Raw genomic sequence first — 16,332 nt, forward strand, 5'->3', positions numbered from 1 at the left:
TCGGCCTCATGGCTGCCCCCCTCCATCCCCCATCCTCCAGACCCCAGACCGGGTAACAATCAAGTGACATCCCCCCCACTCTCTATAACATTGCAAGAATAAAACCAGACTCATACCTTGCAGCCCTCACATAGCTTCTTCACCGAACTCCTAACTTTCATCCCCCTGACTTGCTGCTGCAAATTCCCGGCCACCACCTTATTCTGCCATTGGAGGCTCCCTGCAAGCAAACCCGTTCTCCGAAACATATTTGCGCTCCATCCATTCGTTCTCGTGGTAGTATTCAGAGCTGAGAAAGCTCTTCTGCTTATTGAAGTTGGCGATCGAAGGAGTGGTGTGCGCACTGTTGCGCGTAGGAGGATGCCGGTTATTGACGGTGGCTGGCACATGGCTGCAGTTTGGGAAAGATTTGGGTGGGATTGAGGAGCGAGCTGTCGTGGATGAGTCTGGAGTCTAGTTAGGTAGGTAGGTTTCGATATCGCGAGATTTTGCCTCTGGGGCTGGGACGTTGCGGCCTCAGGCAACACACGTGTATGATTGGTACTGTGTACTATCGTGGTGCAAATTAGAAGAGAGAGCGCACCACCAACGGCTGAATAAAAGCCCTATATTACTCCATTATCATATTTTATTCGTCTTAAAAAGTATTTTTATATCTATATCCTTTTATCTATCCCCCAGCCTAATCAAATACCTAGGTAAGCAACAATTCACGCCTCAAACACCAAATCTCCTAATCGCTAGTCGTACGTATTCCCTACCCATATGAACATAATCGAATGACTGCCATTCAGGATCTCAAAAATGTCTTGAAAACCTCCGAGTTGGTGCAATCTTCCCACGGATACCCGATCTTTCGCAGGAACGCCTCAAGTTCCTTCAATTCGTCATCGGGGCAAAGAATACCCGCCACAACCTTCGCGATATCGCCACCTGCGTTCCGGTACTGGAAGAGAGAGATATTGTATCTTGGTTTTAACGTGGAAAGGAACTTCTCCAAGGCGCCCGGCCGTTCAGGGAAGTTGAACATATATAATCGTTCACTGGGCACGCCAGAGGGTCCTCCGACTAGATAACGCACATGTGATTTTGCTAGCTCATCACCGGAGAGGTCAACGGGAGCCATACCGGTAGCAGATATACGAGAAAGCAAGGATGAGAGCTCCTCGTCTCGCTGTAACGCTGGAGATGTGAGGGATATTCCGATGAGGACGTTTGCGCTGGCATCTGTGGCGTATCGGTAGGAAAATTCGGTGACCATATGTGGCATGATGGTGTTGATGAGTTCGGAGAACGCCCCAGGCCTCTCGGGGATGGTGACCATGATCAAGGCTTCTTTTTTCTCTCCTAAAGCAGCACGTTCTGCTACGAAACGTAGACGGTCGAAGTTCATGTTGGCACCTGAGGCGATGGCGACAAGGTTCCTGGAGCTGTCCGCCGATGGATGTGCTGCGACGTATTTCTTCAAACCAGCGATGGCGAGAGCTCCTGCGGGCTCAAGGATGGAACGGGTATCTTCAAAGACATCCTTGATCGCTGCACATGCCTCGTCGGTGGTGACTTGGATGACTTCGTCCACGACCTCTTGACATATTCTGAACGTCTCCTGCCCAACAGTCTTGACGGCAGCACCATCCGCGAATAGTCCGACATTCTTCAAGACAACCCTCTCCCCTTTCTGAAGCGACTGCACCATCGCATTCGCGTCGTATGTTTCCACGCCGATAATCTTCACATGTGGAGCTATACGCTTGACATACACCCCAATGCCAGCAATCAGCCCGCCTCCGCCAACACAACAGAATATTGCTTCTAGCTTTTGTATGTTTGTCTGTCTCAGCAATTCCATCCCAATGGTGCCCTGTCCTGCAATGACATATGGATCATCAAACGGAGGAATATTTGTAAGACCATGAAGCTTCTCCAGTCGCCCACATTCTTCCTTCGCAGCGTCGAAATCTGCCCCATTCAACACCACCGACCCCCCTAAACGGGTCACATTAAGATGTTTAATACTTGGGGTACCTTTTGGCATGACAATGGTCGCAGGTATCTTGAGTTTCCGTGCTGAATAGGCAACCCCTTGTGCATGGTTTCCTAACTTCTGTAAGCATAATACTCGGGCAGGCCAGAGAAGCTCCTACCAGCCGAACAAGCAACCACTCCCTTCCAGCAAACTTTGGGATCTAGATGCGCCATCTTATTGTATGCCCCCCTCAGCTTGAAGCTGAAGACTGGTTGGAGGTCTTCCCTCTTCAACAAGACCTTGCATTCTAGCCGATTGCTTAGATTTGTAGCAAGTGTCAGGGGGGTTTCCTCCACCGCATCGTAGACTCGCGAGGTGAGGATGAGTCGTAAATACTATCATCGTTATATATTAGCACCATCTTAAAGCATCTAGACTCGGGAAGAAAATACGTCTGGATAGCCATTAGGCAGTAGAAACTCCTCTGGGATAACCCCTTTAGTCTTCGATTTCGGGGTTGCGCTCGGCGGTGAAGGATTCGTAGAATATTCGGTCAGCGATAAAGAACTGAGACTTGGAGTTCTCAGAGCTCTTGGGCGGCGATCGGGGTTGTGGTCGCTGTCTTTGCCATTGCAGTTGGCCTCGTCATTATTATGGCCATTGCCATTAAGCACCACTCCATTATCCATAATTAGAATGCGCGGATCGTATCTCCAGTTGATCGTGGGTAACGGATCCAATGTATGTAAGATTCATAAATTGTTTGACCGCACACTGATGCCGTGGGGTACAAGTATTTCCGAGTCGCGAAGCCGGAGCTGCAGGGGCCCGTTTTCCACAGGGGTGCCGGGGAATGCGGCGATAACGACCTCATCAGTCGCTTGAACAGTAGTCCAGACTCCAGGTCAACCAAGTCCAATTCAGTCGTCCATAAACACGTCACCAGAATGTCGAATGCGCCTCTCCCGTCATCTTTCGATGGCAATGCGTATGTCAATTCCTCCTCGATGCCAATGCCCTAACTCTGCGGCCAAGGGACCCGGCTAATCCGGATCGTATCACCAGTGACTTCTACGAAGAAAACCGGTGGCAGAAGCTCAGTCGACGCCTTAAAGAGGAGCCTCTGGTCCCCCTCGGTATATGCGTTTGTTCCTTTCCCATTCTTTAAACTACAGCCCAACGAACAATCTATTCTAATACTTTGTCTTCTCAGGATGTCTCCTAACATGCGCGGCCCTCCTGGGCGCTTCTCGCTCCATCCGCTCCGGCGACCACAACAAGACAAACCGCATGTTCCGCGCTCGTATCCTGGCGCAAGGCTTCACACTTGTGGCCATGGTCGCTGGCAGCGTATACTGGGCGGAAGACCGGGAGAAGCGGAAGGAGTTTGAGGGCATATTGAGCGAAAAGAAGCAGAAGGAGAAGAATGAGGCCTGGATTAAGGAGCTGGAGGCTAGAGATAGGGAAGAGAAGGAGATTGCGGCGTTGAGGGAGAAGCGGAGGGCGAGGGCTATGGATGGGGCCCATATACCGGAGAAGGTTAAGACGAAAGTGCCCGAGGCTCAGACTACGGCCGAAGCCGCGATGGAGAATCCGGAGGAGAAAGGCAAGGGGATTCTGGATAAAGTTTATGGGATGGTGTCGGGTAGGCCTAATAAGGAGCAGCCAAGCGGGAACGACAGTGGGAATGGGGAACCGAAACCACCTCGAGGTGGAGCGAAATCCATGATGGAGGACGAAGACCAGAGGCGGAGAGGTGTATTTGAAATGGTCCAGGAGCTTGTTGCCAGTCGGAGATAATATTCCTACCTTATCAATTTGTACAAAAGCGTCGGGAACTAATCCGGCAGTCATAGGCAGATGAGGGCAACTTTCGTATTTATGTACATTGTTAGCTAGCCTTCATGATAAAATCGCCATTCAATACTCTGTATCTTCGTCATACAAGCCACAAGGGATCAAAATGACTCCCTAAGCGGAGACCAAACGCCGCTCTGAATCCTATACCCCAACAACGGCTCTATCCGAAGTCCAACTCCCAATACTAACAACGCCTTGCGGGCTTGCTCAGGACGCCATATCCCTAGACCTAATTCATTGACCCACCACTCCGATCTCCCCCAATAAGTCCCGCCATCTCCAGTAAGGCCCTATCAGCTTCAATATCCCCAGAACCCAAATTGATTTTTCTCCTCGCCTCTGCTTCTCTCTCCTCCCATGCCCATAGTTGTCTTTGGTGCTCAGCCTCTGCATCTCCGCCACAACCCCAAACCTCCAAACTCTCAATCTCAAACCTATCTTGAAAATCATATTTCCTGGTGCTCGAATTATGGAACGCCCCGCCGCCAGAAGTGTAGTTGTGGGTGAAAACGCCAAATTCGAATGAGGAATCGAGCACCAAAGAGACAGCGCCGAGGTTTATATGCGGTGCGAGGCCGGATGTCTGCTTGGGCTTCGGATGAGGGCATCCAAATGCAATGCCAGCGTGGGCGTAAGGGGGTTTCGTGAAGGAGACATAATCTGTATTTATAGTTGAGGCGTGGAAGACTTCATGTACAGGCTCCAGTTGGAATAGTAATGTTTCGGCATCACCGAAGCATTCTTTGTGAGTTTGACGCCAAGGCTGGGCGAGATATATCCCAAAGGCGAAGTGTTCGGACTTGCTGCTGTCTGGAAAGCGCTTTGCAGGTAGTGTGTCTGAAAATGCTCGTTCTTGGCCACCTTCTGGAGGATCTGAGATCCGGTTCCCTGCCACCAGAAGTATGGTTGGTGCTCGCCAATTGAAGACTTTGGTTTCAAACCCTCCCAAAGAGAAGCCAGCATCAGTACCGGAGTACAGAAGACGGAGCCGCCGAAATAGCTTCTCGCCAGGGATGAAGAACGATAGTTGACATAGAACGTTTAGATCTAGGATTTCCCCCTCCTGCGACAGAAGCGGCTGGTCCAGCAGTCGATCCACTTCTGATGGTGGAGCCGTTAATTTATCCTTCCGCTTTGTAAAATCGAGATCTTTGGAAAATAAAAAGTGCTCAAATAAGGAATTGAAGCCATTGAAAAGATATGGAAAGGAGATGGATATCACAGTATTAAATTGACGTATTTTGACGCCGGGGGACTTTTCCACGTTCACAAACGCAGCTAAAATGTTCTCCGCGGTCTTGCGGAGGCCTCCCAAGTGCTCACCAGTCAATCTCCCTACATGGCGGGAAAGACTCTCTTGGGGATCGAGAGGGGCAATGAATAGAAGAAGCATAATTAGCTTCTTAAGATTGTCAGATGGTATAGAGGCTTGGGCGATGGGAGGGCCTCCGTGGTTGAACACCTCAACTGCGTCAAGAGACTCTAGCGCTGCTAGAGCCAAGTCATGATCATCATCGTCCTCCTCGTCATCGTTGGTGGGCTCATCAACTGCGAAGCCAGCGACATGGCTTCGATGAGCCTCGCCTTGCACAGTATTCAGCTCTAAAGCGGGGCCTTTTCCAGCTTTCTCTGATTTACCGCTAGGTTCTTTTCGATCCCAAACAGCAAGACTGCGAAATAACAGCTTCGCTCGATCCCGATGCCCTTTCTTCAGTACTCGCTGGTATCTCTCCGTCATTATCACAACGACCATGACCATCTGCTCAAATCCCAATATGACCGGCGCATCTTGGCCAAACGGGAATGCGCCTAGATATGATACCATCTGAAAGATCACGGAGGAGACGCCGAGGATGTCGGGGATCTCTAGGAATCGTGCGAGGGTATCCTCCTTGAGATATGCCATTGAGTCCTGGCGCTCTGCAAGGCTTTTGAAGACATCTTGGAAGGAATACAGTTCGAGAGGAGTGAAACACTTTTTTGCGAACAACAGAGCCTGTGATGTATGTAAAGTCAGCGGTGGAGGGGATGCGGGGTGTTATAAATCCCATGACGCAGAACGACGTACCAGCTCGTGGCTCACCTGCTCAGTAGTAACCTGTTTCCCACCAGTATCGGACTGAGCTTGCCCCATGATGTATCGATACGTATTTATTATATTTATTAGGTCATATGGGCAGACGGTGGTTCAAGTCCAGCTTGAGGATCTGAAATGATGTTGGTAGTTGCGCGTACGAATAGGTACCTATGAATTCAGTCTAGATCCCCATTGCCGAGCACAGTTGCATGGCCAAGGGAGGTTGCTCGTACAGCACCTCGTACTTTGTCCACAACCTCTTTATTATACTCGGCACCTATCTATATCATACTACAACCCAGGCGCCCGGTTTTACATCTTTACACAACTCATCTTCCTGAGGATATCCCAGTAGCTATAACGAGTTTTACTGATACCGCAAAGCTCCCGTGTTCGCCTTTATGGGTTTATAGCCTTATATCTCGGTCTCAAATTACGGCTGCCCCCGTTCCTGTGGTCCCCTTTCATCCATGCGCTAACATTCTCGAGCTCCAAGTAACAGCCCAATCAGACCTTACTCGTACGTGATGACATTCTAGCATCACTTGGCTCCATCAGACAGATACCGGACAGATGCCTACTCATGAGCCGATCCATGGCCGTGCCAATAATGGGTCTAGAGTGAATGTAGCGGCGACGCCGGGGCTCGATATCTGAAAGGGCATCATCAATTAAATATCCAACCTTACTTCCCTAATTAGGTCAACCGTCTATAAACAACACCGTTCCCCTTGTAAGTTTGATCATTCACTCAACCCGATGTCAAAAGCAGGGTTTGCCTCGGTATTTTCACAGATCCCGGAACCATCTGATACTCCTTCGATTACTACCTAATTTGTCCGAGCCTTTTTTACTCTCTTGGACTTCTTGGACGGTCCCTGTTCATCTCCCGGCGCACTCGCGGGCCTCTTCTTTTGTGACGACTTCGGCCTCACATTGCTTGCCGGACCCGTCGGATTGTCCGATTCGTTTAACGCTCCGGACATTTCATATAAACCACGGTGCCTGACGTTCCCCTGCATATCGTTCTCAGAGCCAGTCAAAGATTCGGATATCTCAATCATTAGGTGACTCGGCTCCGGGAGGCTGGCACCGACGAATTTCCAGTTTTCAGGGAGCTTGGGTAGAGCATATGCTAGAGTTATTGATCTAGCCCTTTCCGGACCTAAAATCTTGTCGAGTAAACCTCTTCTCTGGATCCTCGGTTGGAACTCAGGGACTGGTAGTGTCGTTAGTACGTTTACATATCTGGAAAGGCAGTACTTGCCATCTTGAAGGTCTCGCCGCATAGTGAAGTCAAGATAGGCTTGTTGATACGGCGTTTCCCCGAACGGGAAATGCGGTCGCTGTTTTGCCCCTCGATATATTTCGACAGGACGATCTCCTCCCCGCGACTTTTGCGGTGGTGGTGACAATCTCGGCTCTGGCATTCTTTCAAATCTAGGCCCAGAGGTCATCATACCAGTTTGGATCTCTGCACTTTGACAACGGACTGGGAATCTTCGCATGTTGAAAAACTGCGTTGTCATCTTCCTGGCATTAACAGTGTGACCGTGTATGACCCTTTGGATTGTCTCCACTCTGGGAGCAGCAAATTCCCAAACATGCTCCTTCTCAGGGAAGCGTGACTCCCAATTATTACTAGACTCCTCCAGAATCTCCATCTGAAGCAGTGCCGCAGCTTCGCCATCAGTGACGGCGTTTGGATCTCTGCCCAGGTCTATTCCTGCCCCCTGCGCAAGGTGTGGTGCGATCTTGTGCAACTCGACTGCAAGGCGCTGCAGCGATATTCCCCCGACATCTGACGTCGCGGGCTCCGCATCACTCCCCATATTCGGACGGTCCTCTATGCTTATTTTCCCCACACCTTTTAGTGTAACATTCAGCCCCACCAATTGTTCCATGAGGTAGGTGTCAGAATCACCATGCTCTCGTGCGAGCTGGTGCAATAATCTCGAAATGTCCCGACCTACTCTGAAGGCTAGCTTTTGTAGGTGGTAGAACTTGTTTGCCTGCACAATAGGGGGCCCCATCGTCCCATCAGCATCATATTGCACCTCCAAATTGCCGAGTTCGTTTCGTCGAACGCCAGGAGACTGCTCTGCGGACTCTCTCGCAATTACAAATTTATTTTCCGGATGTCCGCTGAGAGGTATTCTTGATATTTGATATATACCACGGTCTGAGTCAATGCTATCAAATGTTAACGCATATCAGATCTGAAGGCTACTATATTCTTACTGGATCCGATTTGCCTGCCGCATTATACCCAGGTATGTTGTTATCTTCCCATCGTCCCACAAATGTACCTCGTTATTCCTCCTGTTGAATCGATTTTCATTCAACTTATGTTTGAATGGATAAAATCCCATTCCTTTATGGCTTTGCTGGTGATGATCATGCTGGGGATTTTGGAATAGCTCAACCTCGGAGTATTCTTGTTCTTCCGACGGATGCGTGACTGGCTCTCTCGGCTTCCAAAGCGGCAAGATGTCCCTAATTTCATCCACATCCTGTTCAAATTCTCTAAGCTCTGCTTTTTGTTGGGGAGTGAGAGCCAGGTTCAAATCGTCATAAGACTTGCGATCGCCATCCCAAGATGGCGCTGCTATTTCGAATAGCTGGTCAATGCCCGCTGTTATTAACTCGTCTTTGTCCCACAACGGGTGAGCCTGGTTCAATCCGCGACTTATTGCTTGTTGCACCCGGAGAAGTATCCGCTGAATCAGGGCCCGTGGCGCTAATTTCTCAGCTTCCACCAAGCGAGAGCAAAGGTCTGTCAAGCGGGACTGTCTCTCCTTGATAATGTCCTGTTTATCTTCGGTGCTTGCTACCGTGAAGGGGCCATTCAAGTTGGCCGGCGGATGCAAGTTCTCAGGACGTTCACCTATTAAGCGAGTCCGAGCAAGTTCATAAGATAAATCTTTAAGGTGTCGGAATTCCATCAATTCCTTAGTGAACTTGAAACTATCCATTTCTACCGGCCGCTTAGATGGCTCTAGTGGTAGTGATATTGGAACTTCTTTTGGGGGAGGCTTGTATTTTGACGGGAGCTCTAGCTTCCGAAAGCGATCCTCTGGTCGGTGCTGTTCTTGATTGGTGGCTACAAGGTTTAGTGCAAGCTCTATCGCTGCTCGTTGAATACCTCTTCTTTCTGCTTTGCCGCTGAAATCCATAGAATTGCTTTGTGTGGTTGTGGTTGTGGCTGGTTCTCTAGTTTGTAGCACCGCATCATCTACTACAGCACCTACCTCCTCAACTACCACTGTATCTGCCTGTACTTCAACGTTTCCACTGCTCGTTTCTTCGATGGAAGATATGTCCCCACTTGGCGGGTGGTATTCTAAACAGTAAACACCTGCGTTTCCTTCATCTATTTCTCCTGGGCTCAACACCTTGATAGTGTTATGGTTTAGCGCGAACGCATCCATTGAAACCGAAAATTTGATGTCGGCCAGGTTGTTGACATGGTTGGGATCTTGTGAAGGCACATGTCCATGGTATTCCGGCTGTCTGAGTCCATTGCAGTAATTCAAGAAAGCGCGCTCATCCACAACACTCCCGAGACACTTGATTAGAAGCTTCTTCTCCTCCACGTCCAAATCACGGAAGCCACCACTAGCAATCCTAGCTTTACGGAGGGTGTCTTCTACTTTCTGAGCTTCATCATAAATCGCTAGTGGGATTATTTCTTTTGGTGGGAAATAGAAAACGCCCGGATAGTCCGTTCTTCTTCTCCCAGGCTTCAAGACCATGAGTTGCACACCGCCTTTGAACCTTCTGCACCATGTCCGAAACGCGCGTTGGAAATTCCTCTCCGCAACCTTGAACTCTTCGTTGGCCTTTTCCATCTCCTTGTCTGTGACGGTGCCAAATAACACGCTTCCATATTTTTGAGCTTTATAGTCCCTGTCTGTTTTTGTGTCCTCGTACTTAGCATATAGGGCCTTTAGATGGTTGGACCCATGCACTTGCAAGAGCTCTTCCAATTTCTTCTGGTCTTCCTCTGTCCGTGTCCTCCCTGCTTTGAGGAGACGATTTATTTCATTCTGTCGGCGTTTAAGATAATCTGGTAATGGCTGCAATGGTGGTCTGCGCTTCTCGTCTATAGCACGATACCACGGCATTGTATTGCCCTGTTTCAGGCCTCTCATTGGAAGCCCTTTTGTATCATGCATCCAGTACGGAATCAAGCCTGGCTCTTTCAAAGCCCGGGCGTACGCCCGGCTTTCAACCCAGAGTAGGTTAGTTTTCTCTTCAATATCTTCCGGGGCCATCTGGGCATCTTCCCGCATTGCCTTCAAAAAGTCAACTTGATCATCTTCTCTCCAAGCTGTAAATGGCGGATGATCATCTCTCATCTTTGTTTCGATGCCCATGGCTTCCTTCTCTTCTTGGAATTTCTGTGTATTCTTAGAAGAGACTAGACGAAGAGAACCAGGCATTATCGATGGCGAATCACAGCAAACCGAATCTTCAGGTCCTTTCTGGGTTCTTCTATCCCAGTCTCGGTGGACCTGGGCCATGACCTTAACATCGCGGAGGAGGCTTGCATCATGGTCAAGTTTCTCATCTAAAATATATTTGATGTATTCTTCCACCTCACCTAACCTTTCGCGGAAACCAAGGTATCGATTTGGATCTTCATCCGCGAGGAAGTTCCTGGCTTGGTCAAGGCGCTCATTTACCGGAGGTTGTGGGTGGTCCTTGAAGGCTCTGGATTTGTTGGTAGGTGTTTGGCCCACCTCTGAGTTTGCCCGACTATTAGTACATTAGCACATATTATTTCGAAAGGGAAACCCGGCGCATTAGCCTTTTATACCTAGTAGAGTCCATAATTATCTTGGATTTGTCTATCTCCTGTTATATACGTTGCCGGAGCCGGCCAATCTGTGCAGAACTGTACGACCGAGACTACTATACGAAAACCCTCTCGATGATCCGTGGTTAATTTTTCAAATAAACTTAGAAGTAACAAATGTTGGCCTTTGGGTTCCCGGAGCGATAGCGGATTGAGATAAATCAAAGACATTCCAGCCAGCAGGCCGAACAAACAAGCAACAATGGTAGGAATGCTACTGTCAAAGCGAATCCCGAGCCCCCTTTGACCCGAAAGCGAGCAATCGAATTTACGGCCAACTCCGGATTCTGAAAACGGATGCAGCCCAAGACTTCCTCGCGGGAGCGCTTCATTTACGACGCCTTAACGAGCTTCGTATTAGTTAAAGGGATTCTACTTGATTCTCGACTAGTGCCTATATAATTACCCCTACAACCCGGCTTCCAGTGCATAGACAAATACATCGCACAACAGTACACCGCATGTTACTGCTGAAAACTTCTTCGAACGTGCTATCAAATCATAATCATGATAACTGCACGCAATAGTGTAAAGGATCATAGTCGTAAAAGAACAATAAATCAAACTAGGAGCACTCAGTAGAACCATCAGCCCACCCAGTCAAGTCGTAAAGATAAGGAAAAAGGAGACTCATAGCACGAAAGGTACCAAAGGTAACCGAAGGAGTTCTTTAAAGCAATAGCTAATCTTAATGTGAGTTTCGTTGGCGAGAGTACAACGGCTACTTCGGCCAAATATATGGTGCCAATTGATTTCCGTGATGGTTGAGACATATCTCACTAAATGTACCTAGGGTGAGGATAAAAATACTCCTTTAAGCAAGATTAGACTTGCAGATATGGAGATTGGGATATAGGGGAGTTTTGAGGGCGCATGAGGAAAGCACATAGGTGGTGGTGCTTATGGCGCAAGAGTCCTTGCGAGAAGCTTGCTTGACGAGGGCGGTATTGAACGAAACCCCAGAAGAGAATCGGAGGGTTGAGTAAGCTGTGTTCTCTCTGCTTGGTTATGTGATTTGAAGAACGGTCTTATATAACCTTGCTCTAATAGGGATAATAAGGATTATGATAAGCCTGTCGTAATGGATTCTTAACACAGTTAGAAGCCCTAACGTGGGTATATTGGACATCCAAGCTCAAGGCCTAGCTAGTGAATACCGAAGTCGTATTCAGGGGTTATGGAAGTGAAGATATCTTTCGTGATCCAAAGTATTTAGAATGCTTCACACTCATCTGTGTCAGCAACATCATCGATACTATAGCTAGGCACAGCGATTTTTTCCATCACAGAACAAGCCGCTTGGACGGTTTCACTATCCACCTTGTTCCACCTTGTTCCGCCTTGGCTTTGGTATGAACCACCCATCCATGCTCATCCCAAGACAAAACCCATGACAAATGCTTCCGTAGTATTAAACCACAAGGGGTCGAAAGTAACACCGTGGTACGTTAACAGGAGATTCTGGAAAAGATCTAGCTTTGTGATGCGGTTACTATGAACAAGCACCGCCCAGCCAGCGAGCATGAAGGGGAGTTTGTCTGCAAGCTGGGAAATCAAGACAATTGCCAGCAATAGGGCACAATATGACTTTGAGGCCTCTTTGCCTTTCACGGCTTGCTATCTCATCAAAATCCCTTTTAGAAATGGCATGTTCTTGGGCAAAGACTGTAAGCATGTACTGAATATAGCCATTTGAATACACGACCATTACTACGTACTCTGTTAGGTATAGAAATATGTTAAGCTTCCAGAAACTACAGACTCCAGAAAAGTGATGAAGGTTCGAAGAATCGATATGCAATGCTCGTAACTCTTGCTCTATTCTCTTGAGGTACACAGTCTCTATGACAGAGGATATCAAAACAAATATGAAATTTCGCACTAATAGAGACAGTGCCGTTGATCCAATGACAAAATATGTGGAACCCAACATCAACTCCATGTTGAACTTTCACTTTCCTAGAGTTTCTAGTCAAAAATGCCGAATTTATTCCTCGGGCAGCCCTCCGAGTTTCAGCTCAACATCTCGAATGTAACTTTGAGCGAGATTTCCGAAAAGAGCAAAGAATATGACAGCGTAGAAAGAAGACGTTTGATCACTAGATTCCCTCCAAAGATCCAGCGGCAAATTGCGTCCAACTTGAACCAATTGCCTATTCCTAAAATTTTGCACCGAATAACCAACAGTATGGCAACGAATGAAACGGTAGAACCCTCCTATTATACCATGAAGAAAATTTCCTTGCCCCGTACGTAGTGCATATCGCCCAAAATAACTTAAGATCAAGGAAAGACAAATCATTCATGCATTGCATGCGCCGGACGCGCTGAAGATCCCCCCCTTGCCGTTATCTCATCCTAATTCGCCATCTAAGCGCCCCCGCGACATATCATAAATCTTCAATAGGTGGCGTCCTAAAAGGGGTTCGAATTCAATATTTCCAAATGCAGCAATTTCAAAGTGAAGATCCCACATGCCCGTTGAACGACCTCCTGCGGCGGTCGCGAGCAAGCGAAATGAAATTGATGATGACAGCACATTATTTTCCGAGGGCGGAAATGAAATGCAGATAACGGGGGGGATACTCCGTGCACTTAGACCTTCAACCCAGAAGTTTCTGGAAACGACTGCGCTGAAATTGGAAGCATGCTGGCGATCTTATGTATGTAGGATCTTAGCTCGCAATTTGCGAAAAAGCTCGGGATGTGTAAATTCTGTAAGAAAAGGGCATTTTTAAGTACACCGAAAGGCAGAAATAACCGGTATATCCTCACTTTATCGAATTCTCTTTCCCATTGCGGCACGGAAGGGAGCTGGCATTGTTGTAGGTCGGGGTACTTCGTATTTTTTTTGACATTATTTAAGATTGCGAATTGCAACCCCAACCTCGTTCGGGGCTCAAGATGAACGAGGTGGCACGTGACGCGTGGCGTCAAGAGGCGTCGAGATGTGGCTAGTGCACCTACTGAGCAAATGGGGGGTCAGGGGTATCAAGTAATCAGTAAATCAGTAACCAGTAACCAAGGGGCGTACCAAGTACACGGTGTCGTGTCGAGACCACGAATGGACGCGTCTCCGGAAATAGCTAGCAATGCATATGTTTCCCTAAGTAACAGACTTCCCCCCCGGCCCATCTGCCAATCTTCAAACGACAGTATATCATTCGTCAAGCCTTTGAAGTGAGAGCATCCGGAGTATTTAATGGGGTTCATACTAGGAGAATGCCAGCTGACGACACGGCATATTATTTGCACATCATCAGCACTTGGGAAGTTGGAAGTTGGAACATGGAAAAACACCTGCTTCATTCGGGTCCTGGCCGCATTCGAGATTCAGCTCCTTCCCCGCAAAATACCGGGTTGTGGCCTTTATTAGCCTTTGGACCCGAGAAAAAGGGGAGCCTGGGAAACGACGGGGAGATCGTCATCCGATGCACGCCGAAGGCCAATGTTTGGTGCGGTGCAGGCCTGGAAAGGCCCATGCACGGGGCGAATATATTCTTGATGGCTTTGGTTTTGTTTGTTTGTTTGTTGATGTGTTTTGACTGCAAGAGATAGGCATCTGGAATACTTCGTAGTGGACGTGGAAAAGGCCCTCTAAATATCGGCCAATGTTTTCGTGTTTTCGAAGCCGCTGTGGCTTGTTGTTGTGTAGATCGGGCTGAGCTGACGTGACCTGTCGCGGGCCAGGTGTTGTACATTCATTACCTTGCCGTGTACGCCGTAGGTGATAACGCATGAAATTGACCAAACAAAATCCCAATTGTACTGCTCCGTACCTAGAGACCAGAGATAACCGAGATAGGCCTTTAATATTTTCTTTTGCTCATTGCCGCCACCACATAAAGCCTTCGTGTGATGGTTGTTTATGTGAGGGATAGCCGTGTTGCGTCTAGAATACCTGTAGCAAGTCCGCTGCAGCAATTTTGACTTTGAATTAAGCCCTTTCCTCGGTGCATCTCGTCCTTGTATGCTATAAGGCGTATTAGATTTTGAAAATAATCCCAGGGACGGCCACGGTACTGCTCCGGTATGCACTCCGCACGCACGCACATGTATCAGAGTTATTACTGTCGTAGTATCCAAAAAGCCATAAGAAGGGGTTGCGCATCCGTCTGCACTCACAGTAGCATTCCGTCACAGCGGAGCAACATAAATAAAGTACCTTACGTAGTACGTACGAAGTAGTATGTGTGCACTTTCATTCCGCCTAAACGGCAGCAGCAATTCATCCTGCGTGGTACCGAGAGGTTGGGATCAGCATCTTGTCACAGCACCCACTCAGGGATATTCCAACAATTTGACGCCGTTTGGCGATTGGGATACTTGCACATACCTTGCAAGGGGTCTCGATGGTTAGAAGTTTGCAAGAAGCAGGCATAGGATACAATGAGGAGAGCTAGCAACCGATTCTCAAACAAACCATCGCACCCAACGTTTGTTCATAAAGATCCGCGTGTCGTAATCAAGGCTCGCGTACGAAGTGCTTCGTATGCCGCTCTCGATACGCCGGACGTTGAAGGGAGTACCTCGAAAGTACTACGTACCTAGTAAGGTCCGTCCCCGCCCTCACTTCTCTGTACTTGGTACTCAACGCGTGCGGTCGCGTCACGTCCATGTATCTAAATAGAAAAAACGCGAGTGGCAAATCCACTTTGGGACCTAATCCTCCGGTCCCAGCCTTGTGGGTTTACCACGCCATGAACAGGCAAACCCATGGATCTCGCAGTAGGGTTTCACACTGCATACTAAGTACTGCGGGCGTCAAATGGCATACTCCGTAAATGGGGAATGTCTCGGCGACTCCTCAAATATGTCCTACTGTACCTTGTGTAAATTTTCCTGCTTCACTTCTGCTGCGCTTGCGTGCGTGCTCCGCCTTCGGGGTTTGGTCGGTAGAGACACGAGCTGCGTCACTAAGGTAAAGGCTGGTGACCGAGTGATGGTGATGGTGATAGTGGAGTACCTAGGTCCCTACCTTAGGTAGTAGTGGAATTGACTTGGGCACGAGGACGCACAATGCGTGCCATGCTGGGGCTCAGGCTCGGGCTCAGGCGTACTCGTGTGCTGCAGAAACGACAGGACGCCTTGGATCGGGATTCCAGAACTCCTGCCGGTAAATCCAAGAAGCCATGGGATACTACGTGGAGGCCGCGGCTTCCCGCAAGCTCCATGCTGGAACAGAAACAGGCCCAAGGTACGTAAGTACCTTCGGTAGGTAACTCTACGCAGCTACTTCGTACTGTCGTCTGGAAGTCGCGGGTTCCCCGACTCCAGCCTTCCACCACGACGGCCAGTTTATCCTGCCCAACATCACAAACGCGGGGTCTGGCCGGGATAGGGCTAATTGAGTGGATGGCCTGGAAGGGGGAGCCCGTACAGTCCCAGCCGAGGCCCTGACTTCTGAGGACTTCGTAAGGATGGGGATGAGGATGATGATGGACTCCGATGGAGTTGGCTAGCCGGGATATACTGCAGCGCTGGGGGATTGGTGATCGGGAAGCGGTACTCGTAGGGATTGTGTACTCCGTACAGTACCAAGTACGAAGTATCTCCAATTCCATCCAA

At 48.7% G+C, this 16,332-nt stretch overlaps 4 protein-coding genes across 4 annotated transcripts; 1 reads left to right on the top strand and 3 right to left on the bottom strand.

Annotated features, from left to right (window-relative positions):
• Window positions 1–790: 790 nt before the first annotated feature.
• On the bottom strand, window positions 791–2,655 carry BP5553_09966 (Threonine dehydratase; the record flags this gene model as incomplete). The annotated part of the gene is made up of 3 exons (XM_032018589.1): window positions 791–2,097; window positions 2,145–2,361; window positions 2,419–2,655. 3 exons carry the CDS (start codon window positions 2,653–2,655, stop codon window positions 791–793), a joined length of 1,761 nt encoding a protein of 586 aa, XP_031865426.1.
• A 258-nt stretch (window positions 2,656–2,913) lies between these two features.
• On the top strand, window positions 2,914–3,766 carry BP5553_09967 (putative Altered inheritance of mitochondria protein 31, mitochondrial; the record flags this gene model as incomplete). The annotated part of the gene is made up of 3 exons (XM_032018590.1): window positions 2,914–2,954; window positions 3,002–3,102; window positions 3,180–3,766. 3 exons carry the CDS (start codon window positions 2,914–2,916, stop codon window positions 3,764–3,766), a joined length of 729 nt encoding a protein of 242 aa, XP_031865427.1.
• Window positions 3,767–4,055: 289 nt separating this feature from the next.
• BP5553_09968 (Uncharacterized protein) lies at window positions 4,056–5,960 on the bottom strand (the record flags this gene model as incomplete). The annotated part of the gene is made up of 2 exons (XM_032018591.1): window positions 4,056–5,822; window positions 5,895–5,960. The coding sequence occupies 2 exons, from the start codon at window positions 5,958–5,960 to the stop codon at window positions 4,056–4,058; spliced, it is 1,833 nt and encodes a 610-aa protein (XP_031865428.1).
• A 773-nt stretch (window positions 5,961–6,733) lies between these two features.
• On the bottom strand, window positions 6,734–10,739 carry BP5553_09969 (uncharacterized protein; the record flags this gene model as incomplete). Its single annotated transcript, XM_032018592.1, has 3 exons — window positions 6,734–8,096; window positions 8,145–10,664; window positions 10,726–10,739. 3 exons carry the CDS (start codon window positions 10,737–10,739, stop codon window positions 6,734–6,736), a joined length of 3,897 nt encoding a protein of 1,298 aa, XP_031865429.1.
• Between the last annotated feature and the right edge of the window lie 5,593 nt (window positions 10,740–16,332).

The sequence above is a fragment of the Venustampulla echinocandica genome, assembly GCF_003357145.1.
Source record: "Venustampulla echinocandica strain BP 5553 chromosome Unknown scaffold_12, whole genome shotgun sequence".
Classification (NCBI taxonomy): Eukaryota; Fungi; Ascomycota; class Leotiomycetes; order Helotiales; family Pleuroascaceae; genus Venustampulla; species Venustampulla echinocandica.